The following is a 17,246-nucleotide window of genomic DNA, read 5'->3' on the forward strand; positions in this document are numbered from 1 at the left end:
TATACCCTTACAATTTAAGGTATTCTTTCTAAATAGAAGTATTAATTTCCCAAAACTTTTGAATACATTTATTTAGACAACCTGAACATTTGCTTGTGTGTCGCTGAATCTGTCCTAATCTCAGATATGATTTTCACCTGTAATAGATAAAAAGGCAGAACCAGACCTTCACTTGAGGAGAGAGAATACCTTCACTCACAGTTGATTAAAAATTCTAAATATGCAACAGTTTTATTACAAATATATACATTTACATAAATCACCTTAAAGGTAAATGTTTTGGTTTATTTCAGTGTAGCCGAGTTGTTACAATAGCTTGAATGTGCACTGGTCTCACCTGTGCATGAACCAGACTGAGTCTGTGCAGAAATGTTTGGATCTTTGACAGTTCAGCATCCACTGGCTGACTAGTAGCCTTTTCAGCCTTTTAGAAATTAATAATTCATATGTGAAAACATACAAAATATATAATCACAATATCAGAATTAAACACATATGACCTTTAAGGAACGAAGATGGTACAAAATAAGTGAAAACATACTAAATATATAAGCACAATATCAGAATAAAACAAAATTTTGTCAAACACAAATTTCCTGGTATATTATTCAGTCAGGAGGCACTCACATGGAAAGAATAGGTAAAAAACAAAGACCCAAAATAGTCAACCCCTTAAGTTCTTCCTGATGAATACACTCACAAGGTGGGACCTCTAAAGAAAGACTGTCTATAGCCTCTGAAAACAAAAGAAACAACGTGAATCTGAACATATTTACAGTTACAATCAATAGTGTTTAGGCTAGAACACACTCACCTTTCAAAGCAGATTTAGATATTTTCCTACACCAATCAATTCAGTAGCTGACAAATCCAAATACAGCTAAATAAAACGCTAAGGAAAAGTTGGCGACTGCAGCTGCGCTGTCCATCCGCTCCACTAGGCGGCGCGAAAGCCTGCAGAAAGAGGCACTTTAGCCAGTGCACTGTCACGTATTTTTTTTAATGCTGCCCAGCACATGTAAATAGGGAAGCGTCTGTGAATTTCTGTTGTTATCATTTTCGTAGTGAACATATCCGTTTAGCCTTTAACTGTGCAGAATGAGCGCGCAGCAGATGTTGAAAGTGTTCGTCACGAGACGCATTCCGCAGGAGGGCATGAAAATACTCCAAAAAGCCGGGATGTACGAAACTTTATTCGATCTTGTATGCGTGCATTATTTAGCGTATATAAAATGTCTGAGATGCTTTCCTGGAGTGTTGATGAGATGAAGTAGCTCGTGTCAAAACTACCGTGGCCACGGTGTTCATTAACAGCATGTGTGAGCCTCAAGGAAGTTTGGAGGAAGATACTCCTGCATTTAAAGTTTCACCAGTGGCCTTGTAGCATGCTTCCATTCTAATTGTGAAGGTCACACTGTTAGGACACGAGCCTTATTGCATGCTTTGTTATTTTACAACAAATGCAGCAGAATAAAAAAATTACTAAATGATTGGAAACAACTTGAGCAAATGATATGAGCATTTTATTGTTGTTATGCATTATGTGCAGGTGTAATTTGTCAGTGTGGGACTCTGATGAGCCTGTGCCCCGGGCAGAGCTCCTGAAGGGGGTGGCAGGTGCTCATGGGCTTCTCTGTTTACTATCAGACAAAATTGATGCTGAAGTCTTGGATGCGGCTGGTAAGGCAAACCTCTAGTTACACTTTATAACAGCTGCAGGTGAAGATTCAGATTTAGTAATACTGATAACACACATTAAATATTCTCAGGACCCAACTTGAAAGTGATCAGCACTCTCTCTGTGGGATTTGACCATCTTGCCATAGATGAGATAAAGAAACGGTAAGTTCGTGTTTCTGAAAGCTATTAGATTTGACCACAGAAAGTGAGACAGTGGATCGATGATGATGGATCACAGTATGTATGTTTATACAATTTAAACGCATGCACTATCTTTCTTCGCCCCAGAGGGATACGAGTAGGCTACACTCCTGATGTTTTGACGGATGCTACTGCTGAGCTGACGGTGGCTCTGCTCTTGGCCACTGCCCGACGTCTTCCCGAGGGTGTAGAGGAAGTGAAAAAGTCAGTCCAACACTTTTCTAATACATTGTCATATATCACAGCTTTGTAGTGAACAGTTCCAAATGTTCAGCAGTCTTAAAGGGATAGTCCATCCAAAAATGGAACATTCTGTGATCATTTATACACTTTCTACTGAGGTGTTGGTAATTAAATAAACAGTTTTGGCTGCCCTTGACTTACATAGTTTGGGCAAAACATAATATAAGTCAATGGAAACTAAAACTGGATGGTTACCAAATTTTACTTGAAACATCTTTGGTGATAATCAGAAGAAAAAAAAGAAAGACATGAGGGTGAGTAAATGACGACAGAATTTTCATTTTTGGGTGGAGTATCCCTTTAATGTTTAATAAGCATGATCTTTAAAAACAAAGAGTCAGTACCCCTGTAATATCCCAGTTTGTTGGCATATTTCCCATCTCTCTCAGTGGCGGCTGGAGTACATGGAAGCCTCTGTGGCTGTGTGGTTACGGTCTTTCGGGCAGTACTGTTGGGGTGATTGGTTTGGGCCGCATAGGTACAGTATGAATTATTAATTTTCTCTCGCTCTACCATAAAATAAGCTACCTATGCATCTGCTCTATTATGTACACCATCTGTTCTTTTAATACAGTGACAAATTCAATGACAATTATAGTGAAAACAAGTCACTTTACACCTAAGCAGCTTGTTAACATATGTAGTGATCTCTCTGGATAATTGAAGATGTCGCCCAATTTACGTTGTTAAAACAATGAAGGTGAATAATTTAGACTTATTCATTATAGGGAGAATTACATTGACTCTAATGCCACGTTTACACTGCAGGTCTTGATGCCCAATTTTGATTTGTTGCCTATATCCTTTTTTTGTTTTTTGACCGTCCGTTTACATGTTCTTTCGTAAAAAGGTCTGCCTGTTTACATGAGTCGCATTGGTACACATCTGATTTATTTCCACAAATGAATGAGGCCTGAAACTGATCTTGAAATATCCGAATGCATGCATTTTGTTTCTGTTTACACAGTCATAGAACACATCCGATCTGTGTCACATATGAGCAAAAAAAATCGGAATTGGGTCACATTTAACTGACAGTGTAAACGAGGCCTAAATAGATTTGTTTAATTGTAGGTTTGGCTATTGCAAGGCGACTAAAGCCTTTTGGAGTGAAGAGACTGCTGTACACAGGCAGACAACCCAAACCTCAGGCCCAAGAGGTTGATGGGGAATATGGTAAGACAAGAAATTGCTTATTGTTTGAATACAGATGGAATAAAATTAAGATTGTATGATGGCCTCTTTTTTAATCTTCACTCAGTGCCTTTAGACACTCTGGTGAGTGAGAGTGATTTTGTGGTGGTATCCTGTTCTTTGACTCCTGACACTCAGGGTCTTTGTAACAAAAACTTCTTCAGCAAGATGAAGACAACATCAATCTTTATCAACACCAGCAGGTAAAACGCACTAGTAAAAGCAGAGTGGTGTATTTGCAGTTCTTCTGTAGACTGGCTCTTCTCTTTTAAACTACTTTGCAATTTCTCCTCAAATCAATACTAAACTGAAAAATACTGTTTTCTCTTTTCTCTAGAGGGGCGGTTGTGAATCAAGAGGACTTGTTTGAAGCACTCAGCAGTGGTCAGATTGCAGCAGCTGGGCTTGATGTTACAACTCCTGAACCTCTGCCCACCACCCACCCACTGCTGACCCTTAAAAACTGTGGTGAGTGAAAAGCAGCTTTTAAATCTCAATAGTGCTCTTGTAAATCCACTTCAATCGTTATTTTTTGCCATGTATTAGTAGAAAAACCTTGTCTAACTCAGTCTTGCTTTTGTCTTACAGTGGTTCTCCCTCATATTGGCAGTGCCACCTACTCCACACGTGGTGTCATGAGTGAACTGACAGCAAACAACTTGCTGGCAGGCCTGACAGGCTCTGAAATGCCCAGTGAGCTGAAACCGTAATGCTCTGAAATGTAGATGCCATATTATATGAATGGAAAAGTCAGTGGCGTAAATCTAACCATTAATGTATTGCATTAACTACATGAGATTAGAAGGGATAAAACATGTATTAGAATCATCTCACATGGATAATCTTAATCATGAATGGAACAAGATGACATGATTTAATATGCTAAACATGCACATTTGTTCTATTGTGATATTGCACATTCAAAGTCACTCAAATGTCCTTATACACTCCAAGCTAAAGTAGAACTAATGTTATAGGTATTTAATTTGCAACAATAAAGGATTTATTGAAACTCTTGTATTTGACATCTCTTGGAGAAACACAGCTTTTGTTAGGGAAATAGCTGAACCAGATTTTCTAAACATTAGGATTTGAATGTAATGTGAAATGATATAGCTATTACATTGATTTTCTTAATGTCCATAGCATGTTTAGTTTTTACCCTCATAAATTTATAATGAATCCAAATGTATAAATGGGAACTACTGGGATTTTAAAGTTTACATTACAGCAAAGTAAGTGTAATAAATCCAATCCAAGTTGAAGTCTTAACAACGCAATGGGAGTAACTGATGAAAGATTTATTGCTTAGACCATCATGATAACATTCTGGTAGATATCTCTTGTTTGCCATAGTTTTCGATTAAGATTGGATGAGAACAAATCAAGTACATCCAACTGCATCCAGTAAAAAAAATATTAAATAAAATAAAATGACACAAAGTTGCAGCATCTCTTCATTAACTGCTGTGTTAAGTGACTCTGTGCAGCATCGTCCAGGTCCTGCATGCTCATCTCTCAGGGAATGTTTCTGAATCCGGTGATGTTTCATATGCTGTCAAGCTTCTTCAAAACATAAGGTGCTGAAAAACAAATAGCCACTTTTTTCAACCATCATAAACTGTCTGACTGACATTAAGAAGCATTGCTCTGTTTGACACAGTTGAATAAGCGCTAACTATACGTTGTTTGACTATAATGTACTTTAAAGGTGACCTCTATCATTTACAGCCATAGAAACTCCACTGAAATGACAAGAAGCTGAATAAATGATCAATTAACACACCTCACACTGTGCCTCGAGAAACGAATAAAAAAACGGAGATAGATTAAATTTTAAAACGATCACACGTGCACATATGATCTAACCTACTACATGTATGAAGCGCCTGGATACTCACTGACTCGCAAAAGCGCAATATAAATCATAAAGTTGCGAACAGACGTGATGACATCCTCACGCATTTTTTTCTTCATCTCCTCCGGGTCCATCTTCGGCCCAAGTCCCTCGATTTTAAACATTTTAAAGATGAAATCAAGGATTATATGTGCCTCAAACGATCGCTCCAAGCCACATTCAATCCAAAAGACATGCGAGAAGGGAAATACGTCACGTTGGACCTGCTTCTAGGACCCACGCTATTAGCCCACTACATGCCGCCTGATATTAAGTCGGGTATTGTCACGATCAATACCTGGTTAAGAATAATGCGTTCCTAATAACATGTTATGATATTTCATGGTGCATATATACTACGAGTTTTTAATATACATTAAAAAAAACATTTAAAATGTGTCATTTTAGTCAGGCAATCCGAAAAACAACACTTCACAGCTCATTGTTTTGATTTTTGGTGCGCGCTTGTTGTGAATCGCCTCTACCTGTGTATAGGCTACAAAACTAATAACTTTATTGATTTTAATTATTTTATACACGCATTATCACAGATATCCTGGCGTTTATTTAGTATCCCGTGGCATTGAATCCTATTCAAAATGCACAAAGTTTGTAGCTGCATGTAATTTACCAACAAAAAGTCCACATTAGTGTATTTAGTGAATCATGGAGCACAGTAACGCTTGTCAGACGCATCTGACGTGGGTTAATGGATTCACGGAGACGTCGCCCATCTGTTTACCCAGTAAACGTAAACGAAATGATGTGAATACTGTAAATGGCCACGAAGAGGATGGTCCGAAAGGGTTTCCCTCCGAAGAGAGCTTGAGGAAACGTAAGTATGGCTCATGGTTCAAGACATAGGCGTAGAATATGTTGCAGGATTTAATACAAATCAAATTTTGGACTCAGGTCTCAAAGTTCTTGAAAATAATTAAATCATATTAAATGTAAATGTACTAATAAAAATAATAATAATACAAAATGACAGCAATTCAATATATCCTGTCCTGTTCTTATACACAGTCCGTGCTGTACTGTATCCGTATACATACATTTTGTCAATAATTGTGATTTTCTTTTTGTATTATTTAAATTTTTTCCTGTGTACAAGAAGCTACACAGAAGCTAAAACAAATTCTTGTGTTTAACGTATAGTTTGTATATACCTTGCAATGAATCTCATTTTGATCCTCTACAATTGCTAATACAATATGCATGAAGTATTTTCAATTATTAACCTAAATCAACATCATTCTGTTGTTTAGCAGTTCTAGTTGCCTTGCTTATTGCTACAGTGTTACACATTAAGATGCTAGGATTTGAGTATTTACTATATTGCTAATATTTGGACAAAATTAATTTGACTCCTGTGAATTACTTCTAGGTGGTTTTGTCTTGATTGACGGTCAGAGAGGTGTGTTCTACTCTGAGAGCTGGGAGCCTAATGGCAGCACTTTATACCTGCCTGTAAATGGCTCTTTGTTAGCCAACATTGAAAAATATGATCAGATCAGCTTTGAGCAGGGCTGCTTCTGCATTGGCAATGCAGCAGGTGGATTTCAACAGAAAGTCCAAGGTAGGCCTTATTAATTTGTTTAAACAATATAATGGTTTGAATTAGTAGTAGCCTGGTTATTTCAAGTGTGCATTGCCTGCGGACATCTTTTCTAGTAATCGGGTAATTAAAACTACTAAGGAATCTCTTTTTGATTATGCAGGTCATGCGATCCATTGCTGGCGATATAGTGAATGTGAGCGAAAGCTTTTCATTGCACTTTCTTACTTGTTCACAAACTTACAAGTGAGTTTACTGTTTAATATATAAATAAAATTGTCTATGCATTAAGGTATGGCAGTTTGTGTCTTCTCGTCATAAATGTGTATTTTCCTTCTTTATTCTGTAGGTGTTCCAGGAAGTTGTCAGCACTCTTGATTGTCTCTGAGGATACGGAGTACACACAGTGTCATCTAAACTAAATAGCATAGACCGATCCCATTTTATTTAGTGTTGCCAAGACATTTCTCTTCCTTGTTACAATGTCTTTGTAACAAGCATTATTTAGCATATTGTGATATCAGTTGAAATATGTGCCTTTGACACATCAGTGTATTTCTGTTCTGTGCTGTTACAGCGAGTCAGCGATGAAAGATAGCAGCCATGTTTCATATCTAAAAAGTGTATAATTAAGCAGTGTCATTATGTTCCATAAATGTGGATACTGATTGGTTTTGCATGATCCCGGTCCCGCAGCCTTGGTTATTGCTGTGAACCAAAACATGACATGAAAGTACTGTATTTTAGACTGATTTTGTGGACTATATTTTTACTCTAATAATGTTTGTACTGCTACATTGCTGTTGTATGTGTTTAAGCTTTGCTTTTAGTGCCTTTTTATTTGTATTTATTTTTTACAATAAAATGGAAGTCTAATAAATGTAAATCCGTTCAATCTGTAGCTGTTTCTTTAAAAATGAATTTTGTTGACATTTTGTGAAGCATGTAAATGTGTTTGTTTCTTCATCATTCCATCACTTGCTGACCAATGGCTGATCTGCAGTGAATGGGTGCCGTTAGAATGAGTTCAAACATTTGATAAAAATGTAACAATCCACATAACTCCAGTTCATCATTTAATTAAAGCTGTGTTTTTGTAAGAAACTAATTCATCATAAAGACATTTTTAACTTACTCATCTTGAATGGTCTGAGGGTGAATACATTTTAAACGAATTTCCATTTTTGGTGAACTATTCCTTTAAGTCCATTGCGAATCATTTTCTGGTTTTAATTTTCCTCTGTATCCTTCCCCTTCTCATCTCCCACATACATCTAAAAATGGTGAAATGTTACAAAATTTAATTTGAAGTTGGAAAGGGCAAGAGGCTAATATCATTGTTCCGTTACTCAAAATTGCTCGCCCTTGGTAAAGTTTGCTCAAGTATAGACTTCAGTTCAGTCTAAAGGCTGTTCACACTCCCCCTCCTCCATCAGTCTCAGTGGGTAGCTCTCCACAGATCATTCATTACGTAGATCCTGTGTGAGTCAGAGACCTGCTGTCAGACTGGAGAAATAAGATTGAGTGGAGAAAATGGTTGCAGTTTATTTGTTCTTCATGTCTTTTCATGAGGTGAATGAGTGAATGTAATATCTTACGCAAGACAGATTATAAGCCATTTTTCCTTTTTCAAAAGAAGTAAATTAAGGCTTCATTACTCAAAATGGCATTCAAAATTGCATTATAACAAATTATACAGTGCATACAATGGCTATTAATGTTTTAAATGAGTCTTAACAGAACAGCTCAGCTTTAATGTTAATTTTGAGGGTACAGTAACTCTATTCGTGTCAAAAGCAGCTGGCTGATGGTGAATGTTTCAGTTATTATGGCTCACAGAGGGGTTATAAACACAGCTGGCAGCCAAGATTCACTTGCAATTTGGTGCAAAGAGACCTTATTGGCACCAGTCTAACTGATTTGTTACTTTTAGAGCTAAGAACATAGTGAAAACAGCACCATTAATGCTAAAAATTAAGATTGTAATCAATTTTAATTTGATATAGAACTGACAATGACTTTCAATCACCCATTCAGTCTAAGATGTCTGTTAATGCATGTTCTACATGTTAATTTAACGTAATAATTATTATAGGTAATATTAAGAAAAATAATTTATAAATAATGTAAATAATATATTTTTTTCTAGTACATTAACAATATTTTTACATTTTCTAAAGAAAATGAGAGTAGTGTTTACACATGCACACTTAAAAGCTTTCAGGATACTTGAATTTTGGTGGTGATGGCGCAGTGGACAAGACACATGCCTTTGGTGTGAGAGACCCAGGTTCGAATCCACTGTGAGACACCAATGTGTCCCTGAGCAAGACACTTAATCCCTAGTTGCTCCAGAGGCATGCGACCTCTGACATATATAGCAATTGTAAGTCGCTTTAAGCGTCAGCTAAATGAATAAATGTAAATGTAATTTACATTAGGTTCTACACAGGTGTAGTTCATCTCTTTCAACACTAGACTGCAGCATAATACAAGCCATCTCCCATGATGCTTTAACACAGCGGTTAACCTAAACATGAAATTCAAAGTCTGGATATCAAACCACATGTATGGAACCTTGCACCCTGTAGTACACACTGCACTATATAAATAACAGACAAAAAAACCCCCCTACATTCACCTGTTTGTTCTTATTACTGTCTCTGAGAGGAAACTCTCCACACAATCTGTTATCAAGCTTGACCTATTTTTTTTTTTACTTCACTTTTACATATCTACCAAAAAGGCGGGGATATTTACTCACTTACTGAAACCCAGCACAAAAAGGGTATTTTCTTCCAGCCCCTAACTCCTCTCAGGTGGGACTAAAGCAGTACGCACGCTTCATTAACTACAGCAGACACCTGTGTGCCTCCTGTGAGGATAGAGTATTTAGCTTTCTGTCATAGACAGCTAGAGCTCTCTCATCCTCTGTTTCAGCTGGCGAGGGGCATTGGACAGCCCAAACCCTGAGTTTCTTCCTTTCTAACTGAGAATCTGATTAAATGAGGCCTGGTCGGCTCTGACAGATACAGAGTGCTGGTGTGGTGATGAGAAAATGAGCTCTTTATCACCGCCTGAGAGAGTGAGTCAGCATGTTTAGTGGGGATGAGATTTGCTCATTTCAAAAGCTTCTACGTGGTCACCAACCAAACTACGATTTTGCACTTAAACATTCGATGTGGGTATATGTTTAGTTGAATTGAGATGCAAATCATTTTGAATTGAACTCTGCCTATTTATCCAGCTAATACGCCATTAAAGAGGATATTGCTATTGCGATAATGGCAGTTATTATGATAATGGCTTATACATCTATGGCAACATGCGTTTATTGTTTCTCAGACTGCGGGTTTCTTATTTTGGTTGGTTGCACATAAGGGAATACTAACAATTTCTGTTTTTCTTTGTCCTTAACCTGAACTCAGTGATAAAAAGGAGTGTATGAACTAAAACTTATGGTAGTCACATGAACGTGTTACTTCAGTCCATAAGTAGCCTATGAGCTGGGTTAGAAATTGTAGTCTGTTACTGATTCCAAATTACATGACAAAAATTGTAGTTAGTAATGGAATCCATTGCATTACACATTTTAGGTAATGTAATCAGACTACTTTCTGATTAATTTCAGATTGCTTTTGAAATAAGTAATTTGTCACATTGATTTAAATAGGATAATCATGTATTGATATAAAAATACAATGACTGAATATACTAAATATATTCCATTCTTTGTACTTACCATGAAGTGCATTTAACATTACGTTACGTCAAGGTTTCCCAAACTGGGGTTCGCGAGAAACTAAAAAACTGATTATTAATTAAATCATAAAAATGTAAAATTAAAATAAGTATTTAACAACAACTTCAATCAAAATAAAAGGTAACACTTTATTTTGATAGCTGCTGACATTTACACGCACGTACATATTAATAGAGAGAATATGTGAATAAATTTACTTTTTTATTATTATTTTTTTTAGCGCGTCTTCAACACCCATGGTGTAGTCTACGTGATACGCACGGCGTATAACCACTAGCCAAGGTCAAGGATTTCCGTATGTATACTCACTTAAAAAGCGCGAGGTTACGTAAGAACATCTTTGTGACAGAGCTTTAACACGTTCATTCATAATCGAAGCACCGACTTTTTGAAAACCACGCTGTGTTTTTGTTGATGTCCAGTGCTATTGGGCAATTCTTTCATTTCATCTGACTGGCTGAGGCCATCCTAAAAATGCGCCACTGCTATGCGTCACCATGAAAGCTTATCATTTGCACGCATTTTTGTGCCTTGCCCATTTAAACATTCAAAAGAGTTTATAAGCATTCAAACACAGGACGCCGAAAACTCAAATGAGTAGCCTACTCCTGCGCCGTGTTTGGTGCGCAACTGTTCCATTCACACAGCGCGTGTGTTCCAAGAATGCGGTTGTGAGTCCTGAAAATTTACGGGTGTGAATTCGGTTACAGAATGCGGTTGTCACACCCGTAAATAACCGAATTGTGTGTGAACGTAACTGTATTAAGGACTCAAATACAGGACTGACAACCATATTCTGCTGCTGTGTGAACGTGGCATGGTGAAAGATGTTAAGATAACAAAACATTTTGGGAATGCCTGCATTACATGTAACATGAATTTGTGCATTTTAATGTTTGAATGACAAAAGCCTCCCAAAGCTATAATAATGGTCAATAGGCCTAATACATGGTTAAATAACCAACTGAGTGATAATTCAAATACATGTCATGTTTTCATTAGTAGTTGAAGCTTAATATTTGGAATCTCATTATGTAATCCAGATTACATAATTAAATTTATACCCAGCCAGGGCTCGACATTAACGCTTGACCGCTTGTCCGGGACAAGTGAATGTTTTGGACGGGCAAGCACTTGCCCAATCAGACAAGTAACTTGAAAAAGTCAATACCAAAAACAATAATAACTGCCTTTATTTACGATATAGCCTTTGTTATAGGGGTGTGCGATGTATATCGTTTGAGATAATTTCGTAATTGTTGTTTTATCGGGTGCACTGCAAGAATCAAAACACACAGAAAAAAATACACATTGTTTCAAAGATACTTTGCAGAAAATTTATAATGTTAATGTTTATACTTTTTTTAGCAGAGGGGTGAAAATACAGTTTACATTTACAACAATAAAAGCAAGCAATCAGTTGGGCTTTGCTAAACAGGATTTATTGTTTTACATGGGTATACTATATGCATATAAAGCTGGTTATATTTATATATCCAAATTTATATATCCAACTTTATAGAGCTGTGTGATAAAGTAGTTAAAATATATAGATTGTTACATGATTTGCTATTTATACTGTATATGTAAGTATACTGTAAATACTTACGTAAAGTTGGATATTCAACTTTAAATATATTTCTCTGAATGACATTATAATCTAAAAGATCTGTCTGTACTCCCGTTACATTTTCGCCATACAATTCCTGAATACTCCCTCCCTCTACCATTGGTTAGACAAATAGATAGCCCCACCCCAAACTCACTCCATTGGCTGAGGCAGTGTTGCTATGTCAGGCTGGTCGGGATTATCAAACAAACAAAGCAATGTTTTCCACAAAGCCACAGTGTTAACACTTTGCAGGGAAATCAACATACAGATGGCATAATTGTCTCTGCATATCAAGAAGGTCTTTTAACTTAGCAAGCTGGTTTTATTTGGCATATCACACAGGAGTTGGAGACAACATACAACTTGTTTAGAGATACATTACCCTAAAGTCTATGCTGTCTATGATGGAGGTGTTATGCAGTCGAATTAATGCCCGAAATGAGCTCCACATCGATGCAGAGGCCAGCTGTAAGAGATCAGATCAGTGCTTACAGGCATCTGTGCTTGTCTAGTCAGAGCCAGCTGTCCTGTGCTATGATTGAGATCACACCGGCACCTCGTCTGTGCCAGACTAGCGGTGTTTGGCACTCGCCAGCAGCCATTATCCAAGACCCTGCAGCTCCTCCATGCACTGCTGCACAAATGCAGTGTAACTGCCATCTGCTGAAAATCCTGTCACAGTCAGAATCTTTTAACCAGTGTTTGACCAGATTTTAACCAATGGATTACTACACGGTAAAAGCTGGATGTAGTGGATGATGATTATGGTTGGGAATGAAAGGGCAAAGGTGTGGGGCTAATCTAGACATATAATTACTGTACAGCAAGTCTTTACTTTGAAACAGCACGTCTTTACTTTGAAACAGCACTAGCTTTTTTCAAACTCTAAGCTGTTGAAGATTAAACTTTTATACAATTGCTCTTTTGAAAAATTTGTTAGTTACACTAAAAACAACTAATATAACGCAGCTAACTACATTAACTGTATGTAAAAATTACTGATCAAATTGAAAGAAATCTCATATGCTCACCAAGGCTGCATTTAATGAATCAAAAAAGTTTGTAAAAACAATTACTTTTGTGAAATATTACCACAATTTAAAGCAGTGTCACATGATCCTTCAGAAATTATTCTTATATGTTGATTTGGTGAAAACAGTTGCTGTTTAATATTTTTGCAGAAACTGTGATATGTTTTTCATAAATAGAAAGTTTAAAAGAACATTTATTTGTTTGTAACATTATAAATGTATTTACTGTCACTTTTGATCAATTTAATACATGAATAACAACATAAACACATACTGTCCCCAAACATTTGAAGGATAGTGTATACAGTGAGGAAAAAATGATTTGATTCCCTGCTGATTTTGTATGTTTGCCCACTGACAAAGAAATGATCAGTCTATAATTTTAATGGTAGGTTTATTTGAAAAGTGAGAGACAGAATAACACCAAAAAAATAAAAATAAATTCCTGAAAAACACATTTAAAAAAGTTATAGATTGATTTGCATTTTAATGAGTCAAATAAGTATTTAATCCCCTATCAATCAGCAAGATTTCTGGCTCCTAGGTGTTTTTTATACAGGTGCTCCTAATCTCACCTTGTTACCTGTATAAAAGACAACCTGTCCACAGAAGCAATCAATCAATCAGATTCCAAACTCTCCACCATGGCCAAGACCAAAGAGCTGTCCAAGGATGTCAGGGACAAGAGTGCAGACCTATAAGATTGGAATGGGCTACAAGATCATCGCCAAGCAGCATGGTGAGAAGGTGACAACAGACAACCACTTCGTGGGGTTTCAATGATCATGAGAACGGTGAGGAATCAACCCAGAGCTACACGGGAGGATTTTGTCAATGAACTCAAGTCAGTTGGGACCATAGTCAACAAGAAAACAATTGGTAACACACTACGCCGTGAAGGACTGAAATCCTTGGCATCCTTAGCTCTTTGGCATCAACTCAACTCACCGTGTTTGGAGGAGGAGGAATGCTGCCTATGACCCCAAGAACACCATCCCCATCGTCAAACATGGAGGTGGAAACATTATGCTTTGGGGGTGTTTTTCTGCTAAGGGGACAGGACAACTGCACCGCATCAAAGGGACGATGGACGGGGCCATGTACCGGCAGGGCCAGGGCATTGAAAATGAGTCGTGGATGGGAATTCCAGCATGACAATGACCCAAAACACACGGCCAAGGCAACAAAGGAGTGGCTCAAGAAGAAGCACATTAAGGTCCTGGAGTGGCTTAGCCAGTCTCCAGACCTTAATCCCATAAAAAATCTGTGGAGGGAACTGAAGTTTCGAGTTGCCAAACGTCAGCCTCGAAACCTTAATGACTTTGAGAGGATCTGCAAAGAGGAGTGGGACAAAATCCCTCCGGAGATGTGTGCAAACCTGGTGGCCAACCACAAGAAACGTCTGACCTCTGTGATTGCCAACAAGGGATTTAGCACCAAGTACTAAGTCATGTTTTGTGAAGGGGTCAAGTACTTTTTTGAAATGCGTTTTTCTGGATTTTTTTGTTGTTATTCTGTCTCTCACTGTTCAAATAAACCTACCATTAAAATTATAGACTGATCATTTCTTTGCAGTGGGCAAACATGCAAAATCAGCAGGGGATTAGGGGATATTATTTTTAATATTAATCTTAAAGTGAAAACCTAAACAGATAAATTAGTCCACATGAACCATCTCATTCACTAGAATGAATCAGACTTATTAGTGGAACACATAAGAGAGAAGAATGCCAGTTTATTGCCTTTGTTTACTGAATGTGCATGTGAATTACAATGTGTATTGAAAAATAACACAACTATTGTCACATTACAGAAAAAAAAAAGTTTTTAAGCGACTAACGTTGCTATAAGTTTTTGATACTCCCCAGAACTGGTTTGTACAGATTCACTTGTATTCCTAGCACATTTGAAGCAGCTTGTCGCATATGATAACGGTTATCACACATATCCAAAGGCTTCCCAAAGGTGCATGTGACACAAAAAGAGATACTTTATGCATGATTGTGTGAGTATCTTGTGAGACTTTGTGGAAATTTTCCCCAGGGAAGGCATTTTCACCCTCAATAAGTCATAATTCAGATATTAAGTCCCTTCAGTGATGATGAGACTATATGAGCCATGTCAACAGGGTTTTCAAAGAGCCCTTGGTCACACGCTCACCTGGCTCCATATAAATGCCCATGCCTGGACAGGAGGGAGATAGAGGTTGTGATAACCGGTTGTATGAATCAACACGGGGTTCTGAAAGAGCCAGCAGCCTGCGGAAATGTTTATGCAAAAATATCACGAGAGGAAACAACATGGTGTGACTAGTGTGCATTTACTTCTCTGTAGGTTAGGGTAAGGTTTTGCTGTGCCCTGTGGCTAACTGTCATATTCAAACGCCTCCCAAAAGATTTGGGGAAAAAAATTCCTGCTTGCACAATGCTTTCTCCTGACAGCTGTCTCTAAGTTTTGCTGTCATTGTGCCACAGAATATTCCACTTGACACTTAAAAGCGACACACTAACACAAAAAAGACAGTATTAGCCCTCTCTTTCATAGGAATATTCTGAGTTTAGTACAAGTTAAATTAAATTTACAGCATTTATGCTGAGCATAATGTTGATCAACACAAAAATTAACTTCAAATTGCCCTTCCTTCTCCTTAAAAGAAGCAAAGATCTGGGAACAGCGAGGCACTTACAATGGCAATGAATGGGGAATATTTCTAAACGTTAAAATCACTGTTTCAATAGTATAGCCACAAGATGCAAACAATATCCACGTTAATATGATTTTAGTTTGGAAAAAATAACTTACCTTATAGGTGTGAAGTTATTTAATTTGAAAACTTTGTCACAACAGTGGAAGGCTATAAATTCTAAAATAACTGTAAAAATGATTCTTTAAACAGCTTCAAATAATACACAAATTTTATCGGAAGAATTAAAGCGCTTTTATAAAATTACATATTCACATTTCTGCTTTTAAATCTCTAATTTGCCCCATTTTCTTCCAATTGTAAGAGCGTCACATTTTAGCTTTTTTTAAGAAAAAGCAGAACGAGTCAAATTTTTTTTGTGGTAATCAACATTATGCCACAAATGCTGTCGATTGAGCTTAATTTAACCAAACCGGGAACATTCCTTTAATCTAAGATCTATAATCAACAAAGCCAAGCATGTACAAGAGGAAAATTGGAGAAAAAGAAAGAATAATGACATGACACATTAAGCCGTCTGTCTTCTGATTACGCCCTTTTCTCTGTGATAAGCCAATTGTGACTCACTGTCAGTTTGTGGATGATTAGCAAAACTGTACTCATATTTCCGATAAACTCTCTCTTTTTCCCTTTCCTTGCCCCCTCTTTTTCATCTCTCCTCTTGTCATTAATTATGCCAGGGCTCTTTTGAGTGGTAACAGCCAGTGGAGATATAATAAAGAACTCTTATCTCTTTTTCATTACATTCCAAATCAGGCCTCCCGGCCAGCGGCTGCGAGATAACAGATTGGGCCGTGTAATATTAGGCCATGGCTGTGGACAGATAGCGGCCTGGGGTTGGATCTGATACACTACAGGTTATCAGAGTGATAAGGTTAGAGCTGCGAGATTGGTCACTCAATGGCACAGATGCTGGTTCACTAAAGGTATCATGTCAACAGCAATTATAGTCAGAGGAGTACTGCGCATTGTTTGTCTTTAGCAGGACAGGTCATATACAGTAGACATGTGACGTCTTCTGTCCATTGAAATCCATCAATCCATTCATCTGCTTTTTCAAGCCAACATTAAAAGTTACTCTTTTCCTCAAGCAAGCAAGTCCTATATCCTGTGAAAATTTCAAATGGAAAAGAATGGCTAGAAAAGAGCAAAAATTAGTTTAGATTTTTGATGTTTGAAAAACATTCTTCAGTTTTTACTTCAGTAATACCACTTAAAATAATCATTAAGACTATAATACCAATGCTTATTGCAAAGCAAAAACATCAAGGCCAATGACAGTCTTGATGACAAATATTAATACTAAGCTAAATAAAATGGTGATTAGGAAGCTGTTTGATGTCACCTTCTACTTCCTTTAAAG

The 17,246-nt window shown here is 37.2% G+C and overlaps 4 protein-coding genes across 4 annotated transcripts in view; 2 read left to right on the forward strand and 2 right to left on the reverse strand.

The window, feature by feature from the left end:
• LOC306853527 (fermitin family homolog 3-like) overlaps positions 1–17,246 on the reverse strand; it is a 568,382-nt gene that overhangs the window by 452,229 nt on the left and 98,907 nt on the right. The window lies entirely within an intron of this gene.
• On the forward strand, positions 959–4,334 carry LOC306852936 (glyoxylate reductase/hydroxypyruvate reductase-like). Its single transcript, XM_079390049.1, has 9 exons — positions 959–1,181; positions 1,550–1,680; positions 1,770–1,842; positions 1,969–2,085; positions 2,514–2,602; positions 3,199–3,300; positions 3,386–3,521; positions 3,656–3,786; positions 3,907–4,334. Exons 1-9 carry the CDS (start codon positions 1,099–1,101, stop codon positions 4,026–4,028), a joined length of 984 nt encoding a protein of 327 aa, XP_079246175.1. The 5' UTR covers positions 959–1,098; the 3' UTR covers positions 4,029–4,334.
• LOC306853363 (mitochondrial import receptor subunit TOM5 homolog) lies at positions 4,299–5,435 on the reverse strand. Its single transcript, XM_079390701.1, has 2 exons — positions 5,220–5,435; positions 4,299–4,901 (listed from the first exon to the last, which is right to left on the reverse strand). Exons 1-2 carry the CDS (start codon positions 5,338–5,340, stop codon positions 4,867–4,869), a joined length of 156 nt encoding a protein of 51 aa, XP_079246827.1. The 5' UTR covers positions 5,341–5,435; the 3' UTR covers positions 4,299–4,866.
• Positions 5,630–7,906, forward strand: LOC306852857 (uncharacterized protein). Its single transcript, XM_079389977.1, has 4 exons — positions 5,630–6,050; positions 6,603–6,794; positions 6,937–7,019; positions 7,123–7,906. The coding sequence occupies exons 1-4, from the start codon at positions 5,882–5,884 to the stop codon at positions 7,159–7,161; spliced, it is 483 nt and encodes a 160-aa protein (XP_079246103.1). The 5' UTR covers positions 5,630–5,881; the 3' UTR covers positions 7,162–7,906.

The sequence above is a fragment of the Barbus barbus genome (assembly GCF_936440315.1).
Source record: "Barbus barbus genome assembly, chromosome: 33".
Lineage (NCBI taxonomy): Eukaryota > Metazoa > Chordata > Actinopteri > Cypriniformes > Cyprinidae > Barbus > Barbus barbus.

Coding starts and splice junctions, on each gene's coding strand:
- LOC306852936 (XM_079390049.1), top strand. CDS start 1,099: ATGAGCGCGCAGCAGATGTTGAAAGTGTTCGTCACGAGACGCATTCCG. Junction 3,522..3,655: donor ATCTTTATCAACACCAGCAG/GTAAAACGCACT, acceptor TCTTTTCTCTAG/AGGGGCGGTTGTGAATCAAG. Junction 3,787..3,906: donor GCTGACCCTTAAAAACTGTG/GTGAGTGAAAAG, acceptor TTTGTCTTACAG/TGGTTCTCCCTCATATTGGC.
- LOC306853363 (XM_079390701.1), bottom strand. CDS start 5,340: ATGTTTAAAATCGAGGGACTTGGGCCGAAGATGGACCCGGAGGAGATG. Junction 4,902..5,219: donor TATTGCGCTTTTGCGAGTCA/GTGAGTATCCAG, acceptor TTTGTTTTTCAG/CACCTTATGTTTTGAAGAAG.
- LOC306852857 (XM_079389977.1), top strand. CDS start 5,882: ATGGAGCACAGTAACGCTTGTCAGACGCATCTGACGTGGGTTAATGGA. Junction 6,051..6,602: donor CGAAGAGAGCTTGAGGAAAC/GTAAGTATGGCT, acceptor AATTACTTCTAG/GTGGTTTTGTCTTGATTGAC. Junction 6,795..6,936: donor ATTTCAACAGAAAGTCCAAG/GTAGGCCTTATT, acceptor TTGATTATGCAG/GTCATGCGATCCATTGCTGG.